Source organism: Pseudorca crassidens, chromosome 1, assembly GCF_039906515.1.
Source record: "Pseudorca crassidens isolate mPseCra1 chromosome 1, mPseCra1.hap1, whole genome shotgun sequence".
Lineage (NCBI taxonomy): Eukaryota > Metazoa > Chordata > Mammalia > Artiodactyla > Delphinidae > Pseudorca > Pseudorca crassidens.
Genome location: NC_090296.1, coordinates 104,034,913 through 104,049,465, shown reverse-complemented (window position 1 = coordinate 104,049,465; position 14,553 = coordinate 104,034,913). Strand labels below are relative to the sequence as shown.

The 14,553-nt window shown below is 38.5% G+C and overlaps 1 protein-coding gene across 3 annotated transcripts in view; it reads left to right on the top strand.

The window, feature by feature from the left end:
* Positions 1-9,276, top strand: part of RAB27A (RAB27A, member RAS oncogene family) — a 74,022-nt gene extending 64,746 nt beyond the window's left edge. For all 3 annotated transcript variants that reach the window (XM_067747617.1, XM_067747607.1, XM_067747616.1), the window contains one exon: positions 6,936-9,276. In XM_067747617.1, coding sequence (XP_067603718.1) covers positions 6,936-7,134 — 199 coding nt within the window. In that variant the 3' untranslated portion in view covers positions 7,135-9,276. The remainder of the gene's footprint in view (positions 1-6,935) is intronic.
* Positions 9,277-14,553: the final 5,277 nt, after the last annotated feature.

Sequence of the window (14,553 nt, the reverse complement as noted above, 5' to 3'; positions counted from 1 at the left end):
CTTGTTTCCTCTGGGCAGGTTCTTAGGATCCCATCTCCTGCCTGGTATGAAAGAGCCTGGCATTGCTTTCTGACTATATGGGGGCTCTGGGGATAACAGGGATTGTCTTCCCTCTGTGCCCGGGTTGGAAGATCTGGGGAGTATTTCATAAGAGGGACTCAATGTAAAGTTTCTGAGCTGAGTTAAAATAAGGAGAGGAGAGATTAGCAGATAAGATAATTGAAATTATTGAAGAATGGAAAGGGGTGGAAACGGACATCCCTCAGGATTTAGGAAGCATAAAATAGAGTTCTGTAGGCTGTTTGGCAGAGGAAGGTGTAAAGGGGAAATTTGGTTCACATGCGCTTCACAAATTTGAACATATAAGTTTAATGATTATTTTCACAGAAATCTTTTTTTCACTTTTAATAATCGTAATATTTTCATTGGTTGCACATGCACTAGAGGACTATGTTGGTTAGTCCATCTATGTGCTAACACTCAGAAAACAGTAGTTTACGGCATATCTTCATATCTTTTGTATGTTGTCTGATAAATTTGCATTTTTTGTTACTATCATATTGCCTTCTCTCCTCAGTTCATAAAAATGGGTCATTGGTTCACAGGTGGTTCTCTGAAATACACATGCATTTGGAGAGTGAAAGACTATGTCTCAGAAAAACTTTGCAAACCTAATAAAAACATGTTACAGTGCAAATATGGAACATAAATCTGTGTCTGCTGGGACAAGTAAATCTGAGAATGAGGGCTTCATGCAGCAGCCCAAAATAGAAAGGGTGAATTGGATGCATGATGATGAATATTCAAAAAATTAGTTTTAGTAGACTAAGAATCCCTTCACCCCTAGTTACCTTTTTTTTTTTTTTTTTTTTTTTTTTGCTATAAAACGTGGTTAAATTGTAATGTGAAGCTCTTAGGTCACTTCCTAACACAACAAAGCGATGTGCCCCGTAAAGCAGTCGAGTTTTTTAGAACAACTACAAAATAATGCTTTCTAGTATGTAATATTGAATAATATTGTCAATGAAATCGGAGAAGAGAGCAAAACAGAGGGTTATTCAAATTTGTACTTCTGCCAGTCAAAACTATTATAGTTCACACTGTTGCTGAAATACTTTTAAAAATAGCTACAAAGTCAGTGACAAATATATTAAAAGAGAAAGCAGAATGCAACATTGACAACATTCGTCTTTTAGATGATACCGTTGAATCTCAGACTTTAGTGTGCTCCAGCTTCACCTGAACGCTGTCCCACTGAGTTTCTCATTTAGTACGTCTGGGATGAAGCCCCACATTTTACATTTCTAGCTGATTCCTAGGTGCTGCTGCTGTTAGTGATTGAGGATAACACTTTGAGACCCACCTGTGTAGATGTCAAGTTACTATGAGCTGTGCATGCTGGCAGATATTTTCCTTGACAGCAGAGCTGGACAAGATCATTATGCATAGAATATGAAGCAGGTGTGTACTTGTGCCATGCTTGGAGAAGGGAAATGTGCTCAATGACTTAACATCGGAAAATCCATGCTAAATCCAGGAGGATTTTTTCTCTTGCACAGTTAATGATATCAGCTTTGATACAGACTGGGCAGGGACACTGGGATTGGTACCAAAGGAGCACCAGCCACAACTGGGTGGGAAAGGACTTTATTGTGAGTGAAAATGGTTGCATCTAAGCATCCTTCTACCCTCTTTATTCACAGAAGATAGTTGGTGGTCAATATAAGCCTTTTGTTTTTGATTCAGGGTCGAGGGAAATAGAGAACATTATGAATATGATGAAAGTATGATAATTGAAAGTATGTATTTCACATGTGCTGTGCAAAGAAAGAGTCAGCAAATTTTTAAAAAATGAGATATAATTGATATATAACATTGTATTCGTTTTAGGTATACAACTTAATGATTTGATTTATGTATATATTGTGATATGATCACCACAGTAAGTTTAGTTGACATCCATCACCACATGTAGTTACAATTTTATTTTCCTTTTTTTTTTTTTTCTGGCCACACCTGGTAGCGTGTGGGACCTTAGTTCCCAGACCAGGGGTGGAACCCGTGCCCCCTGCAGTGGAAGTGCAGAGTCTTAACCACAGGACCACCAGGAAAGTCCCATGTAGTTACAGTTTTTTTTTCTTGTGATGAGAGCTTTTAAGATCTATTCTTAGGGGCAGCAAATATAAGACAACTTTGTTCCCCCACTGGAGACTGCTGGCTAGTGATGAGAAGGGTGCTCAAGAGTTTCTTGAATGAAAGATGTGTTAAAAACATTGATTTACAACATTAGTAATACGAGTACAGACCATTTCTGGGATTTCAAGTGGCTTAGCTCAGCATACTGCTGTCAGTGTCTTATCTAGTCTGAACTAGATGAAATGTATGAATAGCTTGATCTCTAATAGTTTTTTATTCTTTGAAAATTTGTGGACATCCGACCCTTATTCAAGAAATAAATTAATGCCGTATCATTGGGCACATTTTAAAACCACACACATAAGCTGCAACTAAACAGATAAGGCTGATTTCCAGAGCCCCAAAGACTCAGTAGAGGACCTGAATTTCATTTGGGCACAGTCTCCCAGGCTGAAACAGTTTATACCCTCACTGTTTCCTGTAAATGCTTGTTCATTTACCAGCCAACAGGCCATGAGGAGCAGTGAGACTTGCTTCTTACCTTAGTGAAAAATATCTTCATAATTTCTGGACCCACACGTGAGCCAAATATCTAGAACCATTGGACAGAATCACCAAATACACTTGCTTTCATTCCTGGGATCTAAGCTCTTCTAGTGTTGTAGAAATAAGTCATGGAAAAGAAAACATCTAAAAATGTGGGTCCTAACCTATGACATGAGCTGGATATAGGTGTCTCGGTGAAAAGCTGTAAATGATAATGCCCACCCTAATTTTCGTTTTGCGCATTATTTTTTAATTTAGAAATTTGTGATTTATCAAGTTATTAAAAGCACATCAAAATTTGTATTCTGCATGTGTTCCAAAAGGTCATTAAGTGCTCGTTTACAGATTGATATCAATTAGCTGCACATGATTTTTTCAAATGTTTGGCGGTACTGCTCCCTAGTCATGCTGCTCTAGCAGCACCATGTGGCGAGAAGGAACAACACACCTGTCTCCATGCTTAAAAGGGGGACAATTGATCTTCTTGAATTTAAGCTAAGATTACTAAATTTTTGCCTAGAAAGTTTTAGGAAAAGCAGAATATTATTTTTAGAGAAGAAGAGAACCCCATTAGATGAACATTGATTGAGCACTTGCGGATGCTAGGCTTGTGTTAAGCCCTTTACGTATATTATCTTATTGCCTCCTTATCAAGACCCCATGAAGCACTGTTAACACCTCTTTACAGACGCGGAGAACTGTTCAGATAAAGTAGCCCGAATGCCTTCTAAAAGTGAGCATCAGGAAGATATGGACATAAAAATATGACTGACTCCATCCACTAGACTTCCTATGCCCTTAGGACAAGCTGAGCAAGTCCAATTTTCACATGTGAGCACAAGGCACATTTCTGTGTCTGGGGCATCATTTTATGCTGGAACAGAAGTCTTAATTCAGGGTCTTTGATGTGCATCTCATCTAGTTTGCTTTTCGTCTGGCAGCTCAAAGAACTGAGAGTAGAGAGGAGTGATCTCTAGCATTCATTTATTCCTATAGAAACAAAAACCGTGTTGCCCCAATTGCTCAGAAGACTCTGAATAATTAGTCAAAAGATTTTAAGGCTGTTAACCTGACTCCTGGTCACATCACCTGAAGATTCACAAATGGCCAGTAAATATATTTTTAGTTTGTTACTAGAATTTGAATTATAACTCTAAACTATATCTCATTAATACTGTACCTATTTTAATATGAGTGACTTAAAAATGTACACCTTCACTCCTATACCCTGAAATTATACCAATTAAATATTTGCTGAAGTTAGTAAATAGAGAATAGCTCATAGTTCTGCTAGAGGCACCAGCCATTTATACTTCAGTACTGATCAGTAAAGTAAGATCCATTTTCTCTCAGCATTTAGTGATGATCACTTCGGGGCAGTAAGGAACCTCTTATGGTTTGACAGGGACTGGAGGGAGACAAATGCTTTGAAGCATGAAACATTTTGGCTAGGACAGATCTGAGTGAGCCATCTCTGACGTAGGGAAGCATGGTTCAGTTTACCAGAATTTAGGGCAGGATTGTATATCAGCTACATTGTGGATTAAATCAATGCTTATGGGCTAGTCTGGAAATTTAATGTTTGTAATCTTGCTGAGGTCTCTTGGAGCTATGATTTTCCACGATTCAGTGACATTGTTTCTATGTGTCCTAAGATTTAAACAACAAAATTAAAAACAAACTTTTGTAACCTAACCCATTACTGCGTTGGAAATAAGGAATGTTTGTCAATGACACATTTGTCAAAAATTACGCATTTCTAAGTGCTTGAAATGTTAACTCATTTAATCCTTAATAGGAGGATACTGATATTATCTGGTTTTATGGATAAGGCAACTGAGGCACAGATGTAAATAGCTTGCCAGGGCTACACAGTCGGTAAGGAGTCGTACTAGGATTTGAATCCCGGCAGGCAGGCTCCAGAGGTTATGGCTCTTAACTATTCTCCAGACTGTCTGTAACTTCCATGCATAGGTTTTATTATTTTTTAAAAAGTATTTTCAACTGTTCTTTCTCATTTATGCCTTAAAAATTATTGTGAGGTAGTTACCAGGAGCTGAGATGGAAGAAACTATGGAAAATAGAAATAGCTTAATGGAGACCCTGTTGAGGAATTCATTGAGGCTGAGGACTCTATAGCTGGAAGGATATTCTTAATTGACTTGGAGGAAATTTTAAAAGTAAGATGTACACTATTATGACTAGTATTTACAAGAAAGTTTACTGCTCAACTACTTTTTTATTTGTGTATTTCCAATTTCAGCCCATTATTCTCTGAGGGAGAGATGAGTTTTTCAGTTGCTTTTCCATTAAACAATAGCTTTCTGAATGGTGATAGAATGATCAAGCCTTCTCCTTAAGTATAAGAAATGTTCTGCAGATATTAAATGATTCTTCATGGGTATAATTGAGAAAGAGCACGATGGAGAAAACCTAAGTATTTAAATTTTGAGAATTCTTAATCTAAAATGCAGCTCATGTAAAAATGGCAGCATTACAAAGTGTCCCCAGGACTTAGGTCAATCACATAGGTACTTGATAAATAAGTATTTATTCAGTCCCCACAAAGAATGTCTTCTTCAAACTTGGTAAAGAAATACTGCATGTGACCAGGGGGATGGGAAAGATGTATTACCTTCATTTTGTGGCTAAGGCACCAGATGAAGAGGTAGGGAAAAAAGACTGACAGTAACCAAAGAGATATCCAGGCAAGAGGTTTAAAAACTACTGAGATGATGTAATTTGCCCAGTGGACCCTTCTCTGATTAAGATATTTTAGAGCCAGCATATGAAGGGCTATGAACATGGTCATGGTAGAATCAGTGGAGCAAGCATGTCCTTCAGAACTCACAGATAGGTAGATAAATCCTCAAATGAAGTGATGGTTCCTCAACCGGCTTTTAAGAGCTATACTCAAACAGGAGAGGATTGTAGAGTCCAGTTGCAAGGCCTGCTACCTCCCATAGGAAGCGAGCAGATAATAAGGCAACATCTTGAGGAAATCATAATGGACAAATAGCCTTCCATCCCTACACATGTGCCCCTAATGTGCTTCTTGGTGACACAGGAAGCAGAACAGTTGTGAAAAGATCTGTAAAAGTAGTAAGAAGGTTAAAACAAATCTGGAAACGCTCTCCTGTGGAAGCTGCTCCTAGCCAGGAAATGAAAGAATAACCAAAGTTGTAATCAGAGTCATTGATGTAGTGTTAACATGCTATGAGAAGACAGGAAAACAAAGACATTCTTCAGGAAAAGTATTGTAATAGAGTTGGATGTTAAAGTCTCTATAAATGTAAGGAGTATTTTACTGAATTCAATTGCAGGGCTCCCAGAGGTGCTAAAACAACTTTCTTTTGTAGATTTTACATCTAAGAGCATTTTTGGTCAGATTCCTTACTAAGTGGTGGGAATGAAATCAACAGTTTGAAGAAAATACAATTTTATCACTATTTTCATGACTTTATTAAGAAGGAGGAAGAACTTGGCAGGTGATTGATTAATCCCCTTGCAAAGACTGACTCTAAGTATGAAAGGTGACCACCATGACAAGACTGACGTCTTAAGAATATGTGAAAAGTAGCCTTACAGTTTTGAAATGATGCTTTGTGAGTTACTAAAAAATTACACCTAACCTCGGGTCCTGGGATAACAAAACAAACATGCTTAAGATCGATAATACCTGAGGAACTCTGAAGTGCTGTGGAATTCAGAATGTCTTCCGGTGTGTGGTCCAGGAATACAGCCTGGAGCTGACAAGTGGCAAAGCCTTTGACAAATACAGCCAGGGACCTCTGAAGTCTCTCTTATATCAGCTTCCCCCCCCCACCCCCCGCCCCGTATGTATCAAGTGAAACAGAGTTTTCTGTTTTGGAAATCCTCATGCAAGTATGCATATTTGGAACCAGTGGAGCCTATAGTTGAAGTTGGTTACACTAGAAGCAAACCGCTGTGGATTCAAATCCTGGCTTCGCTACTTTCTAGCATAATGAAATTGGGCACGTTGCTTTATCTTTCTGAGCTGCAGTTTAATCATCTGTTAAATGGGAGTAAACACTTCCAGAAGTTTTACGTCTGTTAGGAATTCAGTGTCAATTATTTTATTTTTCACTTTTTAATGTGGCCTGTGTGGCAAAATGCTTTTGTTGCCTTGTATATTTGTATTCTTCCGATTTTTTAAGTTGAATTATCAAGAGCAAAAAGGTCACTGTCCTTTCCCTCCACATGTTGTTACCCGAGTTGTCACTGTCTTCCAGAATCCCCTACTTTGAAACTAGCGCTGCCAATGGGACAAACATAAACCAAGCGATTGAGATGCTCCTGGACCTGATAATGAAGCGAATGGAACGGTGTGTGGACAAGTCCTGGATTCCCGAAGGCGTGGTGCGATCCAACGGTCACACCTCTGCAGATCAGTTGAATGAAGAAAAGGAAAAGGGGTCATGTGGCTGTTGAAGAGTCCAGCGAGCTACACAGTAATTCAGGTGGCCCATGTCTGTGACCTTCTCTACGGTGATACACGCATGGCACAGGGAGAAATTAACGGGCATTGTGTACAAACTGCTTCTCACCATCCCAGTTAGACCTATCAGTAGAGCATCCAGTTTTAAAATTACTTTGCTGCAGCTTTGTAAATATTTCTTTAAGATTCAGCCTGAGAGTTAGGAGAAATATTTCACACAGCCCAAAGTGCCTTATAAAACCTTAGCCCATGGCAGTAGATCATTTAAGTAGTCAGGATTTTGTAGCCACAGAACAGTGCATTTATTATGTAGAATGACTGAAGATACTGTCACCTGCCTTACCATAGATAGGCCTGGAGTCTCACATTCAAGATCTTAGACGTAATATCAGTGTTTAATCCAAATTTGAAGACCCTTACTTGCACCCAAGGGACCTTCTAAAATGCCATCTAAACCATTTGAATGTTAAATAAGAATATACACAAATGATGCTTCAGTGTCTTTGAGTATTAATTTATGTAAGCATTCTGTTTAAAATGAAATAGGGCAAATTATTGCCCATATCTACAGACCTTGGATAAACTGGATCAAGAAATTGTATGCTCATTGTGACTGTTGCTGGTGGGAAAGGGCTTGGGGGTGAGGCCTGGGGGGGCTTAATGTTGTATAAGCAGCTGAAGGGGGACTTCTGGCTCCCTGCTAGATTCCCGTTGCTCTGAAGGGTTGATTGACGGGCCAGGGAGCTAGATTTTTATGGCTTTCGTTCACTGTGATGTGTGCATTTATACGTGGCCTATGTGCTGACCCCATCTGAACATAGCTGGTGCTTATGCCGAAGTTAGTTGTGATAAGTAAACATTTAGCTTCTTTTTCTTCATATTTATAATGTTGGTCTGGCATCCTCAGGCTGCAGTTTCAATTAGCTTGTGAACGACTCATCTTGTTTTCACCCTCAGTCTCTATATTGTTGATCTTTGCAACTTGTTTTGTTTTTACATTGGTGGAATTGAAGGAATTATCTTATAATTACATAAAATATCTGTTTACTATTTGGTGGAAGATGGATGGTTGTGTTTAAGCAGTTACATTTGTACTCTAGCTCAGTATAAGAAAAATGGAGTGTTCTGTAGCCTGTAGTTTTCCTTGAGATCATGGGCATTTACTGTACTTGTTGGGTCTTTCCAAGGTCATGTACTCTTCCACATTGCCAAAGTGTCTTTTTAGCAAATTAAAGGCGGTTTCAAAATATGCTTCATGGCAGTTGCTTACAAAAATCAAAGGGGAAAATTCTTATTTATTAAAGTAGTTTAAGTAAAGTAGATTAAAATTTCCAAAGAGCTCAATGGCTATTTAGGAAGAAACACCCACCACTCATTATAATTTAAATAAAGAATAAAAATGACTGTATTTTGTGGTGGCAAATGTTTGGCATAACAGTAATTAGAAAAATACAGCTATGATGGAAAGTAATTACCTTTATGATGATTTTCAAACGGCTTTTTGTTGAGCATCTGTCCTGGTTTCTTTTTTTGCCATTGCCCTCCCACCATCCCCTTAAGAAACTTAGCTGTGTTTACTAAGATCTTATATATTTCTATCCGTGAAATGAGGACCTTTTTAAATACTAAGGATTCATTGAGTCCTATGCATTTGAATTGTGTATCCTGGTGAGAAAAAGATCCAGACATTTCAAGGGCAGGGTCATCCTCACAGGCAGTGCCTTCTAAAGTTGCCATAAGACTTAAGTGGAGTAAACGATAATTTTATAGCTACATATCAGGGAACATTTTATATGATTCATTTGTATAGTTAAAAGGAAGACAATATCAGTATGTTCCAACCTATTTAGGAACCAACTGAGAAGTTAGCTACAGATTCCATCGGCCTTAAACGTAATACACAGTTAAACATATACATGATATTGGCACATGCAAGAGCCATCTTTAATTATTGATGTAAATAACCTGTATTCTCTTTGGAAAGCATTTGTTTAAATTTATATTGAAGTACCAATATAAATTTTTGTGTGCGTCAGTGTATTTTCCTATTGACAGGCTTCTGTAAAAGTGAAGTGTATCTTCAGTGAACTGTGTGCCAATTAAGCTTATAATAAAAAAGTGGTTTAATCTGTCAAGTTTGGATGTGAACACAACTTCATTTCCCATCACAATAAAGTTTCAACCAGAAGTCATAATGCTAAAGGAAACCACATTCAGAGACACAAATTCCATTAGGTGCGTGACGAGTGACCAGCCAAGACAACATATTCTGGAGCAGATAATTCAAATTTGTTATCCTCGAACATTTATGGAGCATCTGCAGTGCAGGAAATGTTGTACTAGCTGTCCTCAGGTGAACAAAGCAAGGATGGTAAGGGCGTGAACTAAGACTGGGACTGAGAGATGGGTGCAAGAGGCATTGGGAGTGGTGTGGTACTTGACTGGATGAGGAGGGAATATGTGGGGAAATGGACACTCTTACCTTATTTCCTACCACCACTGTTCACCCCACTTACTCCTCCACAGGCATACGGGCCTCCCTGGAGCGGCCAAGTATGTTCCTGCCTCAGGAATATTTGCTGTTCCCTCTACCTGGAACGCTAGTCTTCCATATATCTGCATGGCTCCCTCTCCCATCCGTTAAGACAGTTCAAATGTCACGTTGTCCAAAAGGACTTTACTGATCACCTTATATAAAATAGCAGTCGGGCTTCCCTGGTGGAGCAGTGGTTGAGAGTCCGCCTGCCGATGCAGGGGACACGGGTTCGTGCCCTGGTCCGGGAAGATCCCACGTGCCGCGGAGCGGCTAGGCCCGTGAGCCATGGCCGCTGAGCCTGCACGTCTGGAGCCTATGCTCCGCAACGGGAGAGGCCGCAACAGCGAGAGGCCCGCGTACCACAAAAAAATAAAATAAAGTATCAGTCACTCCCCCTCATGGCCCCAACCAGATTGTCACCTGCTGCCTTGTTATCCTGCTCTGTTTTTGTACATGTCACTTATTACCACTCAATATATTTGTATGTTTGTCTCCATCCACTAAGATATAAGCTCCATGAGGACAGGGACTTGGGAAGTTTTCTTCAAAATTGTGTTGCCACTACCTGGAAAAGGCCTGGTATACAGTAGGTACTCAAATGGTTATTGGTGGACTGAATAAAGGACTTAAGATGCAGCAGGGTCAAGTGAAAGAGTTTTCAAAACAGGAGTCACGGGCTTTCCTGGTGGCGCAGTGGTTGAGGGTCCGCCTGCCGATGCAGGGGACACGGGTTCGTGCCGCGGTTTGGGAGGATCCCACATGCCGCGGAGCGGCCGGAGCCTGTGCTCCGCAACGGGAGAGGCCACAGCAGTGAGAGGCCCGCGTACCGCAAAAAAAAAAACAAAAAAAAACAGGAGTCACTATTAATGTTCAAAGACAGGAATAGAATTTGAAAGTAACCACTTCAAAAATGTTTAGAAATGCTCTCATATAATAAATCCATATTGGTTTATTATGAGAAATTAGGAAATCTGAGAAGTATATTCTGGTGTTTTGAAGTTGATGTCAAGATAGCTAATAATCTATTGAAGAAATGTTCAATGAGGACTTTTTGGCTGCTCCACGTTGCATGCAGGATCTCAGTTCCCTGACCAGGGATCGGAACGCGTGCCCCCCACAGTGGAAACACAGAGTCCTAACCACTGTACCGCCAGGGAATTCCCAATAAGGAGTTTTTTTTTTTTTTTGATTGAACTGTTGTTGATTTACAATATGTGTTAGCAAAGTAATTCTTTGCTAACATTATGCATACATTATATATGTATATGTATAATATACATACGTATATTCTTTTTCAGATTCTCTTCCATTAGAGGTTATTACAAGATATTGAATATAGTTCCCCGTGCTATATAGTAGGTCCTCATTGTTTATTTTATATATAGTAGTGTGTATCTGTTAATCACATACTCCTAATTTATTCCTCCTCCCTCCTTTCCCCTTTGGTAACCATAAGTTTGTTTTCTATGTCTGTGAGTCTGTTTCTGTTTTACAAATAAGTTCACTTGTGTTATTGTTTAGATTCCATATTTAAGTCATATAGTATTTGTCTGCCTGGCTTACTTCCCTTAGTATGATAATCTCTAGGTCCATCCATGTTGCTGCAAATGGCATTATTTCTTTCTTTTTTATGGCTGAGTAATATTCTATCATATATATATTACCACATCTTCTTTATCCATTTATCTGTCAGTGGAGACTTAGGTTGCTTCCATGTCTTGGCTACTGTAAATAGTGCTGCAATGAACAGTGGAGTGCAAGTATCTTTTCGAATTAGAGTTTTTGTCTTTTCTGGATATATGCCCAGGAGTGGGATTGCTGGGTCATATGGTAGCTCTATTTTTAGTTTTTAAGGAACCTCCATACTGTTCTCCATAGTGGCTGCACTAATTTACATTCCCACCAACAGTGTAGGAGGGTTCTTTTTTTCTCCACACCCTCTCCAGCATTTGTTATTTGTAGACTTTTTGATGATGGCCATTCTGACTGGTGTGAGGTGATAACTCATTGTAGTTCTGATTTTCACTTCTCTAATAATTAGTGATGTTGAGCATCTTTTTATGTGCCTGTTGGCTGTCTATATGTCTTCTTTAGATAAATGTCTCTTCTGATCTTCTGCCCATTTTTGAATTGGGTTGTTTGGGTTTTTTGATATTGAGTTGTAGGAGCTCTGTATATTTTAGAAATGAATCCCTTGTTGGTCACATCATTTACAAATATTTTCTCCCATTATGTAGATTGTCTTTTCATTTTGTTTATGGTTCCCTTTGCTGTGCAAAAGCCTGTAAGTTTGATTAGGTCCCATTTGTTTATTTTTGCACACTAAAGAATGTTTTGCTTGGCTTTTTATAAGCTGGAAAACTCTATATGGTATTTCCAGGTCTTCTATTTTTGGCAATATGGGTGAGTATAGAACTGGAAAACTCTCCCAATATAAAACACTTGATAATGCTGGATAAAATATAATGAACATTTTTTTTAATGAACTCTTGATCTCTTAAGAAAGTAAGGGAAATACCCTGAGACCATCCCTCTTTTTCCACAAAACAGACAACAGCAGCAACAGCAGCAACAACAATGGCAGCAACAGAGGGAACTTACAACAAACTGATACTGAGTGTGGTTTGCTTTTGGTTTGTTTTTTTCCAGCATCAGTAATCTAGGTGCTTGGTTTTAATGGCTACATGCCATCATGGGAGAAAGCTTTGGATCTGCTGGAGGTAGGATACTGGGGTGGAGGGCCCCTACCTCCAAACACACACAAAGCCAGGGCCTGGTCTATGTCTTAATCTTCCCTGAGCATTTATAACCATAAGTATGCTTTTACACAGGTTTGAGGTTCAAGTTTACATTAGCCCCCTTTTCTGGGAATGTCTAAGCCAAAAAATGAACATAAACTAACATAAAGTGATTTGTGGTTGGTAATACCTCTGGATTTCTTGGGAGAAGCAAAGTAAAATCTCTTCAGAGAAAACATTTTCACCCGGAACTTACAGGATTTTTACAGGAAACACCCTGCTAAGAGTGAGCTCACTATTTAAAATGAAAACCCATTCCTTCCTCACCCCCTTCAGCCCCAAACATGAGCAAGGGCCAGTGAACCAAAATCCAGCAGATAATATAGTTATCAGATGGAGACCATAAAGTAAAGATGTTTAAAATGCTTACAAACATAAAAGGAATAGAAACATCTGGGAAAAGGAGACTTTATTAAAGATACAAGACTGGTTTGAATTTTAGAAAAAGACTTCCATATATGGAAAAATGTAGCTATTGATGTTCAAAATGGAATGGTCAGAAGTTAAATGGCAAGTTTGACAGGTGAAGAGAAAATTGGTGAACTAGAAGGTAGACTGGAGGAAATTATACAGAATTCAGCAGACAGGGATAAGGTATGAGGGAGGTTAAGAGAGATAGAGGAAAGATTAAGGCTCCAACTTATGTCTAATAGGAATTCTAGAAGGAGAAACGGGAGGACATAGAGGAAGAGGAAATATATGAAAAGAAAATAGCTGAGAATTTTTCAGTAATGGTGACATACACCTTCAGATTCAGGAATCATTAAGTCTCAAGCAAGCTAAACAAAAAGAAATAGTATTTCCAAGATTTCAGTTCAGTCTGTTGGACGTGAAATACATGTTTGTTGTTGTTGTTAACCCCTTCCTCTGTATTCCATTATAATAATTGGAAAGAAAAACATTTTCTAAGACTGGCTACTCACCTATTCAACCTAGAGCGAAGCACTGAGTATGCTCATAGGCTGAAGGGAACAGAGTCTCAAATGAAGCCTTAAGGTGTGGGATTAAGAACACAGATAAGGGATAGGGCCCCTGACACTGAAGGTAAGAAGTGAAGCTGGGTTATCATGTTGGTGAGAAAGGCAGGAAATTTCTTCTTGAAGTAAAGGGATAAAACTGAGAGAGTTGGGAAGGAACTGTGTAAAGAGCTTGGGAAGACTGATGAGGCTCTTCTATAATTATTGAGGGGGATGAGAGAGGGAGAAGATCAAACAAAAGTAAAATAATTTTCAGTATCTTGGTTGCCAGTGAAGTGTTGGGAAAATGTTTATTACTGAAATTTCTGATGTGTGCCTTTGTTATTAACATTGTTCTGGAATTGCATGTCAAGTGATTAGCAAAGAAAAATAAATGCAAGTATCAGATAAAAAGAAAACACATGTATTCACAGATTATAACTAGACAAACTGATTCTAAAGTTAAAGAAAAAACTTTAAGGAATAGCTAGAGAAACAAGGAATAAGAAGGCCAAGGAAGGAAGAGGAGGACTGCTGGTAAACCCAGTTATTTAAAAAATTACAATAATTTAAACATTTTGGAACTGTCACATAAATAGATAAATCAGTTGAACAAAGTAGATAGACCCATGGAGAAGTGATATTTTGAATTAGTGGAGGAAGCAATGCCCTTATTCAACCTGTGGTACTGGGGGGAAAAAATGCACCGGAATCCTATGTTATTATTTATACTTAAGCAAATTCCAGATTAGTTGAAAATTCAAATGTGGAAAATGATACTATAAAAATAATAGAGAAAAATATTTGAAAAACAATTTTGAAGAGGGAAATGCAGTTTCAAGCAAAACACCAAATCCAAAACCACAGAAGAAAAGATTAATTTGGATACATACAAATAAGACATTTCTGCACAGAGAAATGCTATAAGCAAAATTTAAAATATTGATAAATTGGGAAACAATTTCTGAAAGAGCAAAGCTCTAAATTTCTTAATATGTAAAATGCTGTTAAAAATCAACAACACAGTAGAAAACTGTGTGAAGGACATAAACAGGCAATTCACAGAAAAAAATAGATGTCAAACATTTGTAAAGATTCCTAACTCCACTCATAATCAAATAA